Here is a 21,358-nt window from a genome sequence, read left to right as displayed (position 1 = left end):
AGCTGTTTCACTAGAAAACCCAGTTCTGTTACGGTGAATCATACTTGCTTAGATTGAGCTTCTGGGCTGTTGACTTATAAGTGTTTGTGGCCTAAGATACAATTGAAATGGGGAAAATAATCTGCATTCCAATTTGATTGCTGTTCCTTTCCCATAAATGCAGTGAATGTCTCTACCACTTTTTTCTTTCATTTGCCCTTGAAACCAAGTGAGACAACGCATAGAAAGAATGCTTTCTAAAGAATATGGTATTGATTGTGCCATTACAGGTCTTAAGAAATAACACTTTTTGTAGTAGAAGGAACACTTTTAGCGTCGTCATCCTCAGTTTTTAATTCTGGCTCTAGAGCTGATTTAGTTACATGACCTTGGGCAGATGACTTCACGGCTCTGGTCCTTGGGTAACTGTAAGATGAGCGGCATGATTGGGACTTCGGGGTCTCTGGCAGAATGGTGCCGTCAGCGGTAAGAGCATCTGTTTTGCGACACGGGTGTGGCAGAGGCATAAGAGTAAGTATGCCGAGTGAGCCCTCCTGTCAGCAGCTGAGATCACAGTTAAAGATTCATTTATTTTTTATTTTGTGTGTGCGTGAGAACTTTGATTCGGTAGGTAACTGCTCATTTCCTTCTGTTTCATTTAGTTTTCTTCATAACTTTGTGTGCATTTCTTTTCCTTATATACATAAAGTTTGTCCTGTCCTTCATTATGTTCTTCGTTGTCGTTTCCATTTCACTTTCCTTGTGTTTCATTCCTGTATCTTTCTTGTTTAGACCAAGTGGAGCACGCAGCTGGCAGTAGCTTCTATGTAGGACCCTTCAGGAACCCGATGGTAAGTGCACACGTGTGCTTACCAGGCTCCCAGCGGGCTCTGCCGGACCAGTGCTAGAGGCACGTCCCGCCTCCCAGACACTAACGAGCCCCCGCTCCCCTTTGTAAGAGTCATTACAGGTTGTTTTTGGTTATAGGCTTGTTTTTGTTTTTAAATTTGATTACAAATAGAACAGAAACCAAGTATGGGGGGGGGGGGATTGCTTATCTAACGAAACGTAGAAGGTCCCACCACCTGTTCCTCTGTTCCCATTGCAGTATTTGGCTTTGTGAGTGACACCAAGCATAGCTAAGTGTGAGTCGGGACACCTGGGTCCTACTTTCTGTTCTCTCGTGGACTGATTAGTCCCCCGTGGGCCCTGGCTTTCACTTTCTCTCAAAATGGCAGGTAGGACAGGTGGTTTCGATACAGTCTCTTCCATCTCCAGTCTACAATCCTAATGGGAAGTAACTTGGGTGTTAGATGGTTCCGATTAAGATCGTGAGAATCATTTCATGTGTCAGGTAATATCAGTGTCATGAGTCATCTCTTAGATTCATGATAGACTCATGTCCCTGAAAAACTAAGTGTCAGCATTCACTGAAGTCATTTTGGAGGGAAGTTCAATTGTCCCGTACTTTGCTTTTTGCAATTCTTCAGATACTTTTAAAATTCTTAACTGTATAGACTGCAGAGCCCCCGTTGTGTCTTTAGTGGCCTGTATTGGTTCAGCCCAGTGGTTCTTCACCTGGGGAGACCTCCCCAGACATTTGGCCATGCCTGGGGATCTGCCTGTCAACAGTTAAAAGTGGAGGTGCTGCTGGCGTCTAGTGAGTGGATGCTGCTCAACGTCCTTCCTTCAGTGCATCACACAGCCCCACGACCGAGACGATCATTCGCGGGACGCCCAGGCAGCCTGTGGCCATCTGAATAGGATGCAGATGTCCCTACTTCAAATGGTTTCTCTTCACGGGGGATCAAGGGCTTCCTGGTCTTGTTTTTTGTTTTTTTTTTTTTAATTTTTTTTTTTTTCTTTCAAAGTTTATTTATTTTTGGGACAGAGAGAGACAGAGCATGAACGGGGGAGGGGCAGAGAGAGAGGGAGACACAGAATCGGAAACAGGTTCCAGGCTCTGAGCCATCAGCCCAGAGCCTGAAGCGGGGCTCGAACTTGCAGACCGCGAGATCGTGACCTGGCTGAAGTCGGACGCTCGACCGACTGCGCCACCCAGGCGCCCCATCTGGTCTTGTTTTTTAAAGAGGGTGCCTGGAAGTGGGGGGAGGGGGGTGGGGCACTTCTCACTAATTAGGTTTGGAGAGTCCAGAAGTAGACTTTGACGTTCAGTATCAGCTAGATGTTTTCCTATTCTTTTAGGCAGGGAATAAAACTTAAAAGAGTACTTTTACGTAGCAGGCAGTTACGTGATTTCAGTGTGAATGTGTATTAGTGAATGCTATTATTAAAGTTGTGCTGTTTTATTGTAAGTTATATCTAGAAACTTCACTTATTTAATACTGTTTACATATAGGCCAGTTTTTTGTATGACCTGCTAACCAGCTTTGTATAGCATTTGAGACGTTGCAGAAAAACTTTGAATTGCTTCTGTCAGGGATTGTATTACAACAGATTGACATCTGTTTTTCTATTAAATTTCACGGTGTGAATTTTTAAGAAATATGTATGCATAACAGGCACAGTTTACACTATACCTCCATTTTTACTTATTTCAAAAGCCCATACCTATTCAAAGTAGAAAGTTAGAGGTAAGAAAGGGTCATTTCTTGGGCTGTTTGGGGTACATGAGGTGGTACTGATGATGTCTTACAACAACTTTGTGGTTTTGGTCCAGGGAAAAACTTTACTGAATAAAACTTCAGAATTAAGCATCCTAGGGCACCAGGAGTCCTTTACGTGGTTCTCAGCAGACGTGAACTGCAGCATTGGGGCAATTATGTTAGCAGCCAGTGATCATTTATATTTGTATTGTTTGCTACTGGTAATCTGATCTGCACTGGGTATCACACACAGGGAAGGGCATAGGTCATCGTGAGGATAAGAAAACTAGCTGAAAGTAGATAGAACCCAAACTTCCTAAAGCACAGCTGGATTCCTCAAGAATCCTCAAGGAATCTGTGATTCCTTGTCATCACAGATTTAAGCTCAGTGCTGTTAAGGTGGCAAAAGGAGAAAGAATTGAAAGAGGAGGTTACCTCTTGTAGTGTGAAAAGGTGTTTTCATGTCCTTGCCCTTTCCAGGGGATTGGTTTATAATCTTTCCGCCTGCAGGCTCTTGGCTTCTGTTGCCACCAGAGTGTGGTTCCAGTAAAGTGCTTGCTTGTGTCCCGAGGTCCATTTTAGATGCCTTTGGAAATGAGGGATGGACATGTTAGCAGGAATTTATTTGGGCAAACTCTTTAACATAGTTGCAGAATGCATCATTTTTTTTTTTTTTAATGGGCTTAAAGAATTAGGGATTTAAAATGGTATTTAAACATTTTTTAATGTCTGTTTTTGAGAGAGAGAGAGAGAGAGAGACAGACAGACAGACAGACATAGAATCTGAAGCCGGCTCCAGCACAGAGTCGCTGCAGGGCTGGAACTCAGGAACCGCGAGATCATGACCTGAGCAGAAGTCGGGCGTTTAACCTTGACTCATTTAGCCACCTATGCGCCCCTAAAATAGTACTTTAGAGTTTGCTTTTTAAGACTGACAAATTAAATGGCTGATTATGAAGTATTTTGTACTTTTTTCCTCTTTGTTTCATCTCTTAAATATCTGTCAGAATCTAGTGGTGCTTTTTGAGGATTCCTATGTGCTTGTTGCTATCATCGATGCTTCCATTTTTACGTTCTGAACTGTTCAGTGTTATTTGTGCATCTCACCTCATTTTTATCTGCTGTCTATATTTTAGTTAACTGGGCTTCTCTGTAGTGATGTTCTGTTACGGAGAACACCGTTTTCCAGGAGCAGTGAGCGAGTGCGTTCTGGTTTGTCATTTTAGTAATTCAGAGATGGAGGTGGCGGGAAGCTTGTTTTGCGAGAGGAAAGGACAGGTCTGCCAGGCCCAGCGGGAGAGTGCTGCTGAAGGAGAAGGAGGGGTTTGGGGAAGACGAAGATGAGCCTGTTCTGACTCTGAAAACTGCAAACCCAAGAGCTACCAGGAAAAAGTACCTTAGAGTTGAAAAAATAGAAACACAGGGCCACAAATTCTGGCCAAATCCCAAAGAGACGGAGCTTCCAGACCTTCGGCATTCGTACTTTTCTAGAGAAGGGCTTGTCCCTGTGACTGTCTAGTGACCTGAGCTCGTTCCAGCTTGTCCGAACTGTGTTGCCTTTTAATCTTCCCTTCTGAACTGTGCTGTCGGTTGGAATGCAGTGGGTGTTTCCTGAATTCCATTTTTGCATTTGTTAATGAAATCCTGAATCGTACTGAACTTGGAGTCGGGTCCCTGGGGACCCTCAGAATTCCTGCTGTCCTGACAGTGAATTCTTCATAATTCCTCTGCATGTGATATCTGAGCTGTTGCACACACGGATCCTTTGTAGTCCAACAGAGTCTGCTTCTCTTGCTTCACTTTCACAGTTATGGACAAGCTTATCTCAACTAAAAGGGACCCAAGTTATACCATATTGTCTTCCCCTAAAGGGCTTCTTGCACCTAATCAGACTTCTGCCAGTCCCTGTTATTTGTGTGGTACTGAAACTCAGTGTTAGTATCCAGTTTTCCTCTGACGTCAATATTGTTACGTTTTCTCGAACAGATGATTTAATAGTTTGAGGAGTCTCAAAAATACAGGGTTTTGGGTTTCTTTTTCTTCTCTGACATGATTTACACGTATTCATATTCGTCATCTGTTCATTTCTTTAGAAATCCGATGTGATAATTGTCCAGGAGTATACAGTTTGCTGTCATTGGATTAGTAATTGTCTTTTTCAAGAATTCAGGGTAATAGTGAGTAAGTAAACAAATAAATATTGTGTTTTAGGGAAGAAAAAATCCCAGGAAAGTAAGAACAAAGCAAACAAAGCTGAAGACACACCCCTGAAGACAAGCGAGCCAGATTCTGCTTCTGCAAATATGAGAGATTCTGCGGAAGGTAAGCTTCGAAGTTGGACTTGTTCGGGTATGTATCACCAGTTACTGTAAATCACAGATACCGTAAATCTCCTTGGAATGCCCTTCTGAGAATCCCCCAAGAACTGTAAAGGGTTAACAGCGAAAAGCCTGCCTGTATTAATTAATTTTTTATTTTTATTTTTTAGCCGTATTTATTGAGGGGGAGGAGTGGGGCGTGAGCCAGGGAGGGGCAGAGATAGAGAGGGAGAGATAATCCCAAGCAGGCTCGGTGCTGTCAGTGCAGAGCCTGATGCAGGGCTTGCTCTCCGGACCCTGAGGTTATGACCTGAAATCAGGAGTCCGATGCTTAACCCACTGAACCGCCCAGGTGCCCCAAGGCTGCCTGAATTTAATAACGGTGAACTGAGCCTCCACATCCCACCTTCCCTTAAAAGTATTTTTAAAGACCTTCTTTGTTAAAAATAAAATTATTCCCTGGTTAAAATAAAATGAAATGTACTATATGATCACGTTTATAAATAATTTATGAAGCTCAAAACCATCAAAACAAATCTCTGGTGATAGAATCAGACTGGTAGCGATGCCAGAAGGCTTCTGGGACGGTGGTGCTAGTCCACCCCTGAGCTGTGGGGTGAGCTGTGGACTGTGGGCATCAGTATTGACTTTGTAAACATTTTATTTAGCTAAATGCTTCTGATTTACATACTTAAATCGTTTGTTTTGCGCTTCAGTTAAGAGTTTACTTGAAATACCAAACACCTTTGATTTTATACATCAGCATGAAAAGTGTGCAGAGTGAAAAAAAGCGTTCTTGTTTTTTGTTAGAAATTAACTTCCTAGTTTATTCTTTGTGTTTCTCCACCCAAAATTTTCTTTTTTATCATCCCCTCTGAGGATTAACATTCTAGGCCCTCCATGATGGAAGAATTCAGAGAGAGGCAAGGATTGAAAGTCAATCAGAAAGGCTGGTGGCTCTGTGCTCTTGGCAGTTGAGCAGCCATATTGAGACTGTTGATGATAGAAATGAGGGAGGTGTGTCTTCTGATCTGGTACGTGGCAGATACATGCTTGCTAAGAATTGCTCATAGTGACCCAAACAGGCAAATTTCAATAGAGCCTTGTGACTCTTTCGAGAACATTCATAGGTACCCGCCTGAGTAGACACTCAGTTAGTTAAGCGTCTGACTCTTGGTTTTGGCTCAGGTCACGATCTCATGGTTCACAGGATCGAGCCCCTGCATCGGGCTCTGTGCTGCTGGTGCAGAACCTGCTTGGGATTCTCGGTCTCTGTCTCTCTGTCACTCACTCACTCACTCTCTCTCCCCCTCCCCTGCTTGCACAATCTGTTTTTCTCTCAAATAAATAAAAAAAATTTGTAGAGAAAAAAACGCAACAAAATATTTTGGATGCCTTTTAAACCACTTTATTAGCACTGTTGGAGGTGATGGCATTCATAAAAGATTATAATTTCCTGTGGCATTTTATGAAGCAAGAACAGATAGGTTGACTAAGTTCTACATGCTGATAGCAGATTTGCTAAGTAAGTCTTTTGTTTGAACACTAAAGAATGTCACTGCCTTTAGTGGCAGAATTAAAAAAGAAAATCCGACTGCCCTCTCTCCTTCAGTACTTGGAGACAGGTCTTTATTCCTCACATAACACTAGGTCCTATGAAGAAAAGTACTTAATATTTACCTGTTTGTGGAATAGCTGGTCAGAGTGCAATTGGTTCCTTAATAGGGTAAAGCCTCTCCTGAATGTTCTGCATTGTCCCCAGCAAGTGGTCTGTGTACTGAGCAAACAGTCCAGACTCTTCCTTGTGTTTCCCAAACCTTCCTTTATTTTTAAAACTCAGCAGACCTCATCGAGTGCGTGGACACACGTTGGTGTGGGCCTTACTAGTTAATAAATAGGGCTCTGCATGTTTTGCTTCTTATTACTTTAGATAGTTGTAAGTCTGGAATTGTTTACCAGTCACAGGGAAAGAATCCTTCCCCCCCCCCCCCCGATAAAAGAAGCCACAGATTTTGACTTAAAATGAACCCTAAAATTTCTAAGCCTTAGAGATGTTATTTTCATTTTCTGTTGTTATATTTGACATTTTTAGCAGTGTGCTGTTGAAAATGTATTTGGAAAGGGTGTTAGTTCCTACCAACATAAAATGATTGGTGTGTCCCAGTATGTGGAGAACTTGGGGGATTGATGGGAGTTTGTCTTGGGGGAGAGAAGGCTGGTTTGTGGGGAGACAGGCAGTAAATGTAGTGGTGGACGGATGGGTGAGGGTAAGACTGACGTTCCTAGGGCAACGCCGGGGTGGGGGGTGGGGGGACTAGGACTGAGCAGGTGAGCTTGTGCGAACACCTTGTGTTCACAGAGCTGGAAACACTTGGCCTTTTTAGCTCCCCTCCCCCACATCCTGGTGGTCACCAGGTCTTTTGACAGGCCTCTTGTCCACAGCCTGGCCACTCTCCTGTGTCCGCTGTTTCCTTTCATTCCCATCCCTGTTTCAGGCCCCGTCCTCTCCCTTCGAATGTCCCTGCCTTAGGATCAGTCTCCTGCCTCCAATCTCGTTATCCACACTGTAGCCACATCTCCAAATGGCCCTCTCCTGTTTTAACATACCTTTAATGGGGGCGCCTGGGTGGCTCAGTCGGTTAAGCATGTGACTTTTGTTTTGGCTCAGGTCATGATCTCATGGTTAGTGAGTTTGAGCCTCGCATCGGGCTGTGCACTGACAGTGTGGAGCCTGCTTGGGATTTTCTCTCTCCTTCTCTCTGCCCCTTCCCTGCTGGCGCGGTCTCTGTCTCTCTCAAAATGAATAAATAAACTTAAAACAAAATACCTTAGTGGATCCCCCTCCCCCACTGCCCCAGGTAAGTCCAAACTAATTTACGGTGTGCTACAAGTTTTGATTTCCTCCTGCTTGCTTCTCCTCTTCTGTCCTTGACCTTCAGGCAGTCTGTACTTTCTCTCAGTAGCCTTCCCTGATTAACCAAGCCATTCTTAGATGCTTCTCCTGTTATGCTTCTGGAGCAACCTGTACCTCCACAAAGCGTGAGCGTTCGTTGATGGCAGTATTGTTTCCTGCTTGCTTGTACGTAGTGCCTGTTAAAGTGAAACCCTGTAAGAATAAGGGCCTTGACAGTCTTACCTGCTGTTGGCATACAGTAAATTTTGCCCAGTGAATGAACAGCCAGAATTCAGAGTAGCTCTGCCTCCTTTACAGAGCCTTTTCTTAACTCTTGTTGAACTTTCTTAAAAGGGGCCTAATTTAGCAAGGGCTCAGGGGGTACTGTAGAGAAAGCAGCATCGGGGACCACCCCCATCAGCATTCAATGGGCTTATAACAGTGCCCATCTGAGAGTCCCTTGCTATCCCTGTGATTCCTTCCAGCCATTGCCCCATTTCTCAGCTTTCCTTTATTAGCTACACTTGAAAGAGTTGTTTATAGTCTCCCTGTCTTCCCACTCCATCCATTATCTTAGGAACTCCGTTAGCCGTTTGTCCCCACAGTTCCCCAAAACTGTTGTCCATGATCAGCACACCAGTTACCTTGGTATATCGGATGTTGAATTCTCTGTCCTCTTTTTAGCCAACCCAACTCTCACTTATGGACACAGCTGATTGCTCCCTCCTGGAAACTTTCTTTACTCTTCTTCGCTCTCCAGATACCTCACTATCCAATCTTCTGACTTCTAAGTACCAGAGTCACCTGGGGGACTATCTTCCTGCCTCTCTTCTGTCTGCATTCGCTCTCCAGATGGCCTCGTGCAGTTCCGTGTTCCAAGGACAGTTCTGGGCTCAGCCTCTTTATTGAACTTGAGTCCTGTAAAACCAACCACTTAATATCTTCACTCAGGTGTATGTTGGGTACCACAAACTTCAACACATCCAACGTAGCTCTTGATTTCCCTTCAGTGCACACATGCGCACACAGAGAGAGAGAGAGAGCGCACGCGCGCAAGATCAGAGCTACTTTTCCCTCAGTCTTCCAGTAGAGAGGATTATCACAGTTGTTGTGGAATCTTCCTTGCCTCCTCCCTCCCTCTCCCATGTGCCACAGCCAGTCCGCAATCTTGTCATTTTCGTCTTCAAAATATATCCAGAGTCTGACCACCTCCCACCACCTCTCCCTGCCCTCACCCTTGTCCATTGTTTTCTATTTCTATTGTCCAAGAGTTTTCTATCTTCTACTCCCCACCCCACCTTTCCTACTTGTTGCTATTTTTTTTTTTTTTTTTTTTAACACATCTAGCACATTCTTGACTCAGAGCTTATGCATCTGCTATTTCCTCTGTCTGGAGAGCTTCCCTCTCCCAGATATGTGCATGACTCGTTTTCTTCAGGCCTCTGTTCCACTGTTTCCTTACTAGTGAGTCCTTCCCTGACCACCTGTCTGCCGTCCACCTCAGGTTGGGCTCACATGGGTGTCTCCTGGGCATAGAGGCTCAGAAGTGACTTCAGGTCTCTGTTTCCTTCTCGAGGTGCTCCTGAGTTCTTTTGTCTTTTTATTAAGTTTTTATTTTAATTCCAGTAAAGTTTCCATGCAGTTTTGTATTGGTTTCAGGTGTCCAATATAGTGATTCAACCATTCTGTATGTTACTCTCTCATCATAAGTGTGCTCTTTAATCCCCTTCACCTATTTCACCCATCCTCCCACCCAGCACCCCTCTGGTAACCACCAGTTTGTCCTCTATAGTTAAGAGTCTGTTTCTTGGTTTGTCTTTTTCTTTTTTTTCCTTTGCTCATTTCTTTCTTTTTCTTTTTCTTTTCTTTTTTTCATGTTTGTTTATTTTTGAGAGAGAGACAGAGTGCGAGCAGGGGAGGGGCAGAGAGAGACAGAGAGAGGGAGACACGGAATCTGAAGCAGGCTCCAGGCTCTGAGCTTTCAACACAGAGCCAGACGTGTGGCTTGAACTCCCGGACTGGGCTGTGAGATCATGACCTGAGCCAAAGTTGGATGCCTAACTGTCTGATTCACTCAGGCGCCCCTGTTTTGTCTCTTAAATTCTACATGTGAGTGAGGTCATAGGGTATTTGTCTTTGTCTTTCTCTGCTGACTGACTTTGCTTAGCATGATACTTTTTAGCTCCATTCATGCTGTTGCACGTGGCGAGGTTTCATTCTTTTTTATGGCTGAATAATGTCCGTGTGTGTGTACCACATCTTTATCCATTCCTCTCTGGATGGACGCTTGGGCTGCTTCCATTATGTGGCTGTTGAAAATAATGCTGAAATAAACACAGGGGTGCATGCATCCCTTTGAATTAGCGTTTTTTCTTTTTTCTTTTTTGGGGGTGGGGGGTAAATATCCAGTGGTGCAATTATTGTGGATTGTGGGGTAGTTCTATTTCTAATTTTCTGAGGAATCTCCATACTGTATCCCACGGTGGCCACACCAGTTTGCGTTCGTACCAACAGTGCATGAGGGTTCCCTTTTTTCCACAGCTCCTGAATTCTTAATAATTTGATTAGGCTTGGAAGAAGTGATCTCTGAAGTTTCTTTTACTTGAAAAAAACTCTGGTCACCGGGTTCCGGAAAAATGTCCTAGCTTCTGTATACACAGTTTTGGTCAGGAGGGAGGGAGAGAATCCATTCTATTCCAGACAGGCTACTGAGAACCTAACCTGGTAATATGACGAACGGTTTCCTGCTTTCAGTTTGGAATCGTGGGAAATTAGACTTCACAACTAGACTCCTGAAACTCCGTATCACACACACCGTAACGGTGACTTCAGTATTGTGTCAGTATCCGGCACAATTTTAAGCTCTACGATTTGTTAACAAAATTGTATTTGTGTGTGTGTGTGGCTGAACAGAGAAAAGAACCGAAGCCCCACGTGAGCACTCTTGGTTCACATACGTGTCCTCGCTGCACAGCATGTTGCCTGGTATGTGCCAGATGCTCCAAAAATGTTTGTTGGGTGAATGAGCGAAGTGGATTCCTATCCAGCACAGCTTTCTAAGCGGGAAAAGAGCGCTGTCTGGTTGGTCACACTCTCTCACATTGTAGGTGATAAGAGAAGTCACTTGCACAGTAAGAGTTGAGCATAACGTGGCTAGTTTTTGCCCTTACGCCCATGCTTCTGCTTCCCTGTGCTTTCTAGGTCCCAAAGAGGACGAGAAGCCTTCGGCCTCAACAGCTGAGCAGACCGCCGTTCTTCAGGAAGCGGTTAGTCAGGATGTGCTTCCAGAACCGGTAGTCTCCCCCACTGCCTGCGCGCCCCACGCGGAACCCGAGGAGAAGCCCGAAGCAGCGAACTGTGAGGTGAACGATTTGGAGGAAGAGGAGGAGGAGGAGGAAGAAGATGAAGATGATGAGCTGGAAGAAGAGGGGGAGGAAGAAGCTGACACGCCAAATGAAAGTTCTGTGAAAGAGCCGGAAATTCGGTGTGACGAGAAGCCTGAAGATTTGTTAGAGGAACCAAAAAATGTTTCGAAAGACGCTCTCGAAGGCTCTCCAGGGCTGACGCCTGTTAGCAGAACTCCCAAAACTAAGGAAGAGGCCAATGGTGATATGTTTGAAACGTTTATGTTTCCGTGTCAGCATTGTGAAAGGAAGTTTACAACCAAGCAGGGGCTTGAACGCCACATGCACATCCACATATCCACCGTCAATCACGCCTTCAAGTGCAAGTACTGCGGGAAGGCGTTCGGCACCCAGATCAACAGGCGGAGGCACGAGCGGCGCCACGAGGCGGGGCTGAAGCGCAAGCCCGGCCTCACGCTCCAGCCGTCGGAAGACCCGGCCGATGGCAGATCGTCCGGAGACAGTGTGGCTCCAAACGACGACTCGACCCCTTCCGGTCTCGGGCAAGACTCTCTGCTCTTGCGTTCAGAGAAGGCTCCGCAAGAAAACGTCGGTTCTTCTGTTGCAGAAGAGAATGGGGAAGTGAAGGAGCTTCATCCGTGCAAATACTGTAAGAAGGTCTTCGGGACACATACCAACATGAGGCGGCATCAGCGCAGAGTCCACGAGCGCCATCTGATTCCCAAGGGCGTGCGGCGGAAAGGGGGCCTCCTGGAGGAGCCGCACCCCCCCGCGGAGCAGGCCCCGCCCGCCCAGAGTGTCTACGTGCCCAGCACGGAGCCCGAGGAGGACGGGGAGGCCGACGACGTGTACATCATGGACATCTCCAGCAACATCTCTGAAAACTTAAATTTCTACATCGATGGCAAAATTCAGACCAGCAGCAGCACGAGTAACTGTGACGTGATTGAGATGGAGTCCGGTTCGGCCGACTTGTACGGCATCAATTGCCTGCTTACTCCGGTCACGGTGGAAATCACTCAGAATGTAAAGGCCACACAGGCCCCCGTAGCCAACGATCTTCCTAAAGAGCCTTCCAGCGGCACGAACAGTGAGTCCAAGAAACGGAGAACGGCGAGTCCTCCCGCGCTCCCTAAAATCAAAGCCGAGACGGAGTCTGAGCCCTCGGTGCCCGCGTGTTCCTTACTGCCTCTCAGCATATCAACTTCGGAGGCGGTGTCTTTCCACAAAGAGAAGAGTGTGTACCTGTCGTCGAAGCTCAAACAACTGCTTCAAACCCAGGACAAACTAACGCCTCCTGCGGGCATTTCGGCCACGGAAATACCGAAGTTAGGTCCCGTTTGCGTGTCTGCTCCCGCGTCGATGCTGCCCGTGACCTCGAGTAGGTTTAAGCGGCGGACCAGCTCTCCCCCCAGTTCCCCACAACACAGTCCTGCCCTCCGAGACTTTGGAAAGCAAAGTGATGGCAAAGCGGTGTGGACCGATGCCGTTCTGGGTTCCAAAAAACCCAAATTAGAAAGTCATAGCAACTCACCAGCGTGGAGTTTGTCTGGGAGAGAGGAGAGAGAAACGGTGAGCCCGCCAGGCTTTGATGAATACAAAGTGTCTAAGGAGTGGGCAGCCGGTCCTACTTTCAGCAATGTGTGCAACCAACAGCCGCTGGACTTATCCAGCGGTGTCAAACAGAAGGCTGAGGGCACAGGCAAGACCCCGGTCCATTGGGAATCTGTATTAGACCTCAGTGTGCACAAGAAGCCTTGTAGTGACTCTGAAGGCAAGGAGTCGAAAGAAAACCATCTGGTGCAGCCAGCCTGCAGTGTCATAAAGAAAAAGAAGCCAACCACCCGCATGCTGCAGAAGGTTCTTCTCAACGAGTACAATGGCGTCGATTTACCCGCAGAGAATGCTGCAGACGTGACCCGGAGCCCGAGTCCTTGTCAATCCCTGGATCCCCAGCCAGACTCTGGCCTCGGCCCTGACGCTGGTTTATCGGCCCCTGTGGTCGAGTCCCCACCTGATGTCTCTCCTTCCTCGCCTGCCCTGCAGACATCTTCCCTTTCTGCTGGGCAGCTGCCTCCTCTCTTGATCCCAACGCATCCCTCTTCCCCCCCGGCCTGTCCTCCTGTGTTGACTGTTGCCACACCACCCCCTCCACTCCTTCCTACTGTCCCTCTTCCGGCCTCCTCTTCTGGGGCGTCTCCCCGTCCGTGTCCCTCCCCGCTCTCGAATGCTACCGTGCAGTCGCCACTTCCCATTCTGTCCCCTACGGTGTCCCCCTCGCCATCTCCCATCCCTTCCGTGGAACCTCTCACGTCTGCTGCTTCGCCCGGACCCCCGACCCTTTCCTCATCTTCTTCCTCGTCTTCTTCCTCATCTTCGTTCTCCTCTTCTTCCTCCTCCTCTTCCCCCTCACCGCCGCCGCTCTCGGCAGTGTCCTCCGTTGTTTCCTCTGGGGATAATCTGGAAGCTTCTCTCCCCATGATAACTTTCAAGCAGGAGGAGCTAGAGAATGAAGAGCTGAAGCCCAGGGAAGAGCCCCAGTCTGCAGTTGAGCAGGAGATTGTTCAGGAGACGTTCAACAAAAACTTTGTCTGCAATGTCTGTGAATCACCTTTTCTTTCCATTAAAGATCTAACCAAACATTTATCTATCCATGCTGAAGAATGGCCCTTCAAATGTGAATTTTGTGTGCAGCTCTTTAAGGCTAAAACTGATCTGTCGGAACATCGCTTTTTGCTTCATGGAGTTGGGAATATCTTTGTGTGTTCAGTTTGTAAAAAAGAGTTTGCTTTTTTGTGCAATTTGCAGCAGCACCAGCGAGATCTCCACCCCGATAAGGTGTGCACACACCATGAGTTTGAGAGCGGCACGCTCAGGCCCCAGAACTTCACAGACCCCAGCAAGGCCCACGTAGAGCACATGCAGAGTTTGCCGGAAGACCCTCTAGAAACCTCGAAAGAAGAAGAAGAATTAAATGATTCCTCTGAAGAGCTCTACACGACCATAAAAATAATGGCTTCTGGAATAAAGACAAAAGACCCAGATGTTCGACTGGGTCTCAATCAACATTACCCAAGCTTTAAACCACCTCCATTTCAGTACCATCACCGAAACCCCATGGGGATCGGCGTGACGGCCACAAATTTCACTACGCACAATATCCCGCAGACTTTCACCACTGCCATTCGCTGCACAAAGTGTGGGAAGGGTGTAGACAACATGCCAGAGTTACACAAACACATCCTGGCATGTGCCTCTGCTAGTGACAAGAAGAGGTACACCCCTAAGAAAAACCCAGTCCCCTTGAAACAGACTGTGCAGCCCAAGAACGGCGTGGTGGTTTTCGATAACTCGGGGAAAAATGCCTTCAGACGGATGGGACAGCCCAAGAGACTGAACTTCAGTGTCGAGCTCAGCAAGATGTCCTCAAACAAGCTCAAGCTAAATGCATTGAAGAAAAAAAACCAGCTTGTCCAGAAAGCAATCCTGCAAAAAAACAAATCTGCAAAGCAGAAGGCCGACCTAAAAACCGCCTCCGAGTGCTCCTCGCACATCTGTCCGTACTGTCACAGAGAGTTCACGTACATCGGGAGCCTGAATAAGCACGCCGCTTTCAGCTGCCCCAAAAAACCTCTTTCTCCTTCCAAAAAAAAAGCTGCCCACTCATCCAAGAAAGGTGGACACCCGTCACCTGCAAGTAACGACAAAAACAATAGCGGCCACCGCAGGCGGACCGCGGACGCTGAGATCAAGATGCAAAGTGTGCAGGCACCCCTGGGCAAGACCAGGGCGCGCAGCTCAGGCCCGGCACAAGTCCCGCTGCCCTCGTCGGCCTTCAGGTCCAAGCAGAATGTCAAGTTCACGGCTTCGGTGAAGTCCAAAAAGCCAAGCTCCTCCTTAAGGAACTCAAGCCCCATAAGAATGGCCAAAATAACCCACGGCGAGGGGAAAAAACCCAAAGCTGTGGCCAAGAATCATTCTGCTCAGCTCGCGAGCAAGACGTCCCGGAGCCTGCACGTGAGGGTACAGAAAAGCAAAGCCGTCTTACAGAGCAAATCTGCTCTGGCCAGTAAGAAAAGAACAGACCGGTTCAATGTAAAATCTAGAGAACGGAGTGGGGGGCCAGTCACCCGAAGCCTCCAGCTGGCAGCTGCTGCCGAGCCGGGCGACAGCAGGAGGGAGGATGGTGGTGGCAAGCAGGAGCTGAAGGACTTCAGGTAAGCCGAGGCTTCCAGGGCCACAGGAGAGCCAAGCTGCCGAGCGCGGGGGGGAAGACGGTCAGAAGACAACAATATTCTTGCCCGATGGCTATTTTTTCCTTTTTCCTGTAGAATTTTGACATAAGCATTTAAAGGAAGTAGCTGTTGGTTAATTACGTTGGAGGCACGAAGAAGGGTCACTGCTGGGCTGCCTCAGCCACGAATTCCCAGCTTTTGTTTCAGACCTAGGACTCAGCACGTGGTACCATTTCTCTAACAGGGCCAGTTGTGAATTGAAACCATGAAAAGCGTTCAGAATCACAAGTACCCTATTAACGAAAAGATGAAATTCTCTCACACTTCCTTCGTATCTCGGGTAACATCTCAGTGTCTCTTGTTATTATTCCGGATCATAGATCATTGCTTAGAGTTAAGGTAGATCATTGAGTTCATTGAAACCACACTGCAATCTTGTTGACTATTTCTGTGACTGGAGCCTAGTTACAGTCACTGAGGATGCTTTTATTATCATGTCTTCTTTTTATTGTGTTTTAATTTGAAAAACTTGCTTCAGATTGGTTATGGAACAAAACACAGCACCATATTCCTTTTTAAGATGCCTTACGTCCCCCGACCCGCGCCCCGCCACCAGGTATAGGATTAAGAAACAGGCCAGATTCTGAAGAAAGGAGAGGAGGGGGCGCTGAGAGCCGTGCGGAGCTGGGCAGTTCCCTCGGGCCGGTGTGGCAGCCCAGGGCAGGTCAGCCCCGTGGGTCAGCGCCTTCGTTCCCCCAGCAATGGTGTAAGAGTTCGTCTTAGGTGGGAGGTGATTTCACAATTTTATTCCATGTCCTCCCTGTATTAAGACTGTCCTCAGCAACACATAAAAACACAGGGCAGTAGTTCAACTTGTTATATTGGCTTCTCAGACTTTCCAAGTTACTCAAGTAACCCGAGTTGATAGGAGTTTCCTGCATAATGCCTACAGGTGAATCCCGCGCGAAGTGCTCAACCTCAGAATTTCTGTAAGACACTCTAAAAGCTTGTCCTTTCAGGGTGAGCTGCTGGGCTCTAGGCTTTCTTGGCGATCACTTTCAGTGTCTGAAGCTCTTTGGTGTTTCAGGCAAACCATTAGAGTGAATTCTGGGGCGTGTCTGCCGTTTTGGAGACTCGGAGGTGCTGTTCTCAGCGCGCAGGTGATGAGGTGGCGTTCTTGGGGCTGGTGTGCCTTACGTGGTGGCTGAAGAAAGAGGTGGAGAAGGGTCATTAGCCAAAGGCCGATTGGAATGATTTACTGTAGGAGTGAAGGGTTCCATTTCAACAAGCGATTTTCGTAAGTGAACTAAATGATCAGTTGTGATAGTTCCAGTTCGGCATCTGGTCTCTGGCCACGGCACAGGCCTGTGTGTAGCATCTTGGAGCTTCGCCCTGGTGAAAATATGCACCTGTTTATCGGCTGTTCAAGCTGCCTGCCTGTAGCAGTTTAACGGCGTACCTGTTTGTGCTCATTCTGTGTTGCGGAAGTTCCACAACAACAGGGTGTTCTTAAGCCGAGTTTTTTTTGTTTTTTTGTTTTTTTTTTTTAAGGTTAGAGAACCAGAAAATGCCATCATGTTCACTGACTGTACTGAAAAAACATCTCCCAGATGGTTGATGCTTTAGAATGTACTGTGTGCATCCATGTTTGTCTGCAATATTACCTAAAAGAATCACTCATTTTTGTACTGGTTCCTATTTCTACAATTCAAGAGTGAGGTTATGAAGAATCAAAGTACTATAAAGAGAAACTCTCTGAGTAACCATACAGTTATGAGGTTCATTCCCTTGGCTCTTCCTCCTCCAGTGCTTTTTTGAAGAACCCTTAACAGTGCAAAGGACCAAAGTGCCTAATAAAATTGTGTCTCTCTCCTTTGCTCCGGTTAATTTTCATTATTTTGCTTTATTTGATAGTTAACAGGGGGTTACGTTGCTGGACTGGATTGAGCCTAAAAGGAAACACGGAAGAGTCTGTTAAGCAAACATGGCTATTGTTTCTGACAGGCAGATGGGAGCAGCAGGCCTCCCTGTTTGCAGGAGTCGCTGGAACTGTATTGTGGGCACATCTGAAGGATGTGTGTCTCACACGGGGAGCTGCTTACAAGTGACCGTAAACTTGTGCAGTATTTTTGGGACGTAAAAACCAAATGTTCAGTAGGACATCATACTTAACTCATCTGGACACAAGAGTGGGCATTTCCTCAGAGAGTTTATTCTTCTTAGCGCCTTATACAAGGTGCATTAGGTATGAAACCGGGATTCCTGAGCTCTGGCCTGGGGAAGGTGGTGGGTCATCACTGGCCAGCCCAGGGCTCTTGGAAAGCCAGCCTCATCATCCTCGCAGGTTGGACGTGTTACACTGGAAAGGAGCTGTTTTAATCTGTAGTCTCTGTCCTTTCTCACTATGTTCCTGCTTGTAAATTTTATTCAGGGATGGTTTCATGGCGCGTATTTAGAAATATTTGCTTTGACTTTGTTTTCAGCATTAGCCCCTTACGTATTCAAGGACCTCACAGAACTGGCAGCACATGTTTTCCTGGGTGTTTCGTTAAAACAGACTGATGAAGAGCTAGTCTCCAGCACTCAGACACTTTACATTTAAATGCCAGTTGAGGATTCCACAGGTTTTTGAAGCCATGTGAGTGAAGTCAGAGTTTCCCATTCAGTGCTGAGGGTTCAGCAGAACTTGCCAGTCGGTCATTTCCTGGAGCACAAGACATTGTGCCAATCAGGGTGTCAGAAAGACCTGTGTTCCGAATCCTCCTCTTAGGACAGAGCAGCAGAGGGCACCAGGCATGCCACCCGTCTTTAGGTTGTCCTGTCACACCTTTCAGCCCAGTGAACCCTGTGTTGGGCTCCCCTTCCTCAGTTAGCAGCTGGAACTCCTCTGCGTCCTATGGGACCGAAGTTCCATCTGTCTCTGAGGGCTCATTGCCACCTGGCGTAAGACAGAAAGACGAGGAGAGAGATGCATTCTCTCCTCCTATCTACCCCTCTTCAGTCTTTGTAAATTTCAAGGTGTTTTTACATTTTTTTAATGCTCCTTTTAGAGCAGCTTCTAAAAAGTACTATGTTCCCATTGAACACTAAAAGGTGAAAAGGCAAACTGAAATAACAGACCAAGTTTTCCCATTTGCCATGAATTGATTTAAAAACTACAGTGATGCTAATTTTTTTACATGCCCACCTCTGCCATACACCAGTCCAAAGAGACCCGCTTGTGGTCCCTTCCAGCCTTTTTTGCGTAGGATGCCCAGGTTCCTGTATACCTTCAGAGGTGTTCTTTTGCTGTCATGGTAACATCTGTTGCATGGTCTGCTTGTCTTTTCCTGAACGTGGTCAGTTCATACTGGGTTACGTTGCGTTGGCATTTACCTTCAGTTTTCTTGTTTTCTAGGAACTTCCTGTAGAAAAGCCCCCAAACAAAACAAACTTTAATTGACTAAATAAAGACATTGCATGCTCAACTTAGGATAAGCACTACAGCAAAGGATACGAAATCTTCCAAGCTTGCGAGGCCAGTTGAAGCTGTCTCGCAAATCCTAACACACAACTGATTGTCGGCAGGCTTCTTGTTGCCCGGCTTAGGGTCAGGGTCTCCTGCTTCGCTGGAGCCCGGCTCCTGGCGTGTGCCTGGCTCCTGGGTGATGGGGCTACAAGGAGGAGGGCACGTCGCCATGGCACTGGGGGCTCGGATCTAAGTGCGGCCCTGGCGCTTGGCACACAGCAGAGAAAGGAACGATTTGAACTTCTTACCTTGCAAAGCAAGTTCAGTTTTAGGAGAAGTTTTTGTAGATTTCAGGGATGACAAATTCTGATGCACTCATTCTAAAATGTTTTGGTCACACACCAGCTCTTTATGCCTTTCTTTTAAATGAGTTCTGTACGGAGAGGCACTTAGCGTCTTTCAGCCTTTTTTTTTTTTTTTTTTTTTGTTTAAATATATATCACAAGCAGATTGCCAGCATAATGGAGAGGAAACCAGATCAGGATTGGATATGGACTTTTTAAAAAATGCTTTATCCAGCATCATGTTTATATATCCAAATGGACCTTGTCCTCTCGATTGATTATCTGGCACTAATTCATAACCATTATATTACCGGACACTGCGTAGCAATATGTCCGTGCCCAGGATGCACCCCAGGCCTCTCTAGATGCATATCTACACGTAAGTATAAATGAATTTATACATGCCAGGTTTTACACTTCGGTCTCTAAGAGCAAAAAACCCACAGATTGGCCTCTTCCAGAGGATGTAAGTGTCATTTCTCCGTGCATTCTATGCCTCCCTTCTTAATGACTGAGTTGGTGGAAAATGGCTTGGTTTTATTCATGTTGATTTTTGTTCTCAACTTTAAAAGTAATCTACCTCTGAAAATGTGTAGTTTGATGCTTGTTCGGTGACTTTGTGCCACTTCAACCCTCTCACGACCATTCCCGTTTTGTTACATTTCTGTTATGGGGACTTTGTGTTGAAATGTTGTGTAAAGCATTTGTAGCAGTTTAAAAATAAAATATTTAAAATTATTTAAATTGTTTTGGACACTTCAATTGTATTATATATGATTTACGTTTTACATTTCTGTTCGCGTTGTTAATCTGGAGAGTGTTCTTGTACTGAAGTTTGCTGTGAGTTGTTTTATTGTTCTTGTTGGAGAGTGATATAAAAGACTATTCTAACACAAACATTAAAATTTACAATTTGACGTACAAAAGGGGTTGTCCGTTGACTTTAACCGATGTAGCCTTGAGAGAGAGAGAGAGAGAGAGAGAGAGAGAGAGAGGGAGAGGGTCATTATAGACAGGCGTGCCATTCGCTGTTTTCCCCCTTCTGGCGTGAAATAAATCATTGAGCTTGTCAGCTGTATAAAGAGTGTGTTTATGCTGTTACCAGCGAGCACTTAATAACTAGAGGGAATTCAAGCGATACGTTTTATATCATTGTAACCAATAAAACCACTTTCTAAACCCTCGTGAAAGGACTGCTTTTGTACATCCTGGGGAGCAGTGAGGGAGGAGGCCGAAGGGGCGGGAGGAACCGCGGAGGCTGCGCTGTGCAGAAGTGCGGCGGGCACAGCCCGCCCGGACCACCTCTCTTCCCTTGCTCCTGTTTGGCAGTCACTGAACGTTAAACTCACATCCCGTCTAGAGGGTAGACGCGCAGTCGGGACCGTGGTGCTGAGAAATAACCTTGTGAACTCCTTTTGCCAAGAGGGAAATAAAGAATTTCCTACGTGGGGTCTCTGCTTCCTCTCTGCTTGGTAACTGTTCACACTAGTTTGGGGGTTTTTATTTTTATGAATCCCTGGAAGAATGAAACAGGCTGTAACATTTGTATCAAGCTTAATATGGAATTGCTGTTTTGTTTGTTTGTTTGTTTTTAATTGATTGAAGATCAGCAGTTTCATCAAGCCCTCCACGGCAGCCCTTGCTTTGTCATACCTTCTTCCTGTCTCCGCGTGTTCTTGCATCCGAGGGAAAGGCAGTGAAGCTGAAGGTGCGAGCGGCCTGCCTTGGCCAGATGGTCCCACCTCTGGCCGAGGATACTCCTATGTTGCAAAAACCCAGGGACGAGGAGGCATGTGTGGGGGGGGGGGGGGCGGGGGGAGAGGGGTGCTGAGGGAGCTTTGCAATAGCTTTCGGTGTCCCCTTGTTTTAAATGTTCCGCTAAACTGAGCGCCGAACTCGCCCAGTGTCCCGTGCAGGAGCTGGGCCTTGTGAGATGAAGCGCTGCCCTGGGAAGGAGAAGCGGGTTTCCGTCCTGTGCTCCTCATTCGTCCCTCCCTCCACGTGCCAGTTAACAGGCGTCTAACAGGTGCCCTCCGCGTCCCTGCCAGCGGGCAGGTTCTTTTACCCTCCAAATCTCAGTTCCCAATGTGCCCAAGTGGGTCACGGATGAGATGGTCTCTGAGCCTTCCTTCCAGAAGGAGGTCTTTTTTTTTTTTTACTGGGTATGGAT

The 21,358-nt window shown here is 46.6% G+C and overlaps 1 protein-coding gene across 8 annotated transcripts in view; it reads left to right on the top strand.

The window, feature by feature from the left end:
- Positions 1-21,358, top strand: part of PRDM2 (PR/SET domain 2) — a 141,978-nt gene that overhangs the window by 72,532 nt on the left and 48,088 nt on the right. For 6 of the 8 annotated variants that reach the window (XR_007154451.1, XM_047869015.1, XM_047869019.1 and 3 more), the window contains 2 exons: positions 4,797-4,934; positions 10,998-15,378. The exons of 1 other annotated variant lie outside the window; for it this stretch is intronic. Coding sequence is in view for 6 of the 7 variants with exons in the window: in XM_047869015.1 (XP_047724971.1) it covers positions 4,797-4,934; positions 10,998-15,378 (4,519 nt within the window). In the remaining variant the exon portion in view is untranslated. The remainder of the gene's footprint in view (positions 1-4,796; positions 4,935-10,997; positions 15,379-21,358) is intronic. One more of the 8 variants, XM_047869017.1, reaches the window with a different exon arrangement.

This window comes from Prionailurus viverrinus, chromosome C1 (genome assembly GCF_022837055.1).
Source record: "Prionailurus viverrinus isolate Anna chromosome C1, UM_Priviv_1.0, whole genome shotgun sequence".
Lineage (NCBI taxonomy): Eukaryota > Metazoa > Chordata > Mammalia > Carnivora > Felidae > Prionailurus > Prionailurus viverrinus.
This window is presented reverse-complemented; position numbering and strand designations above follow the sequence as displayed.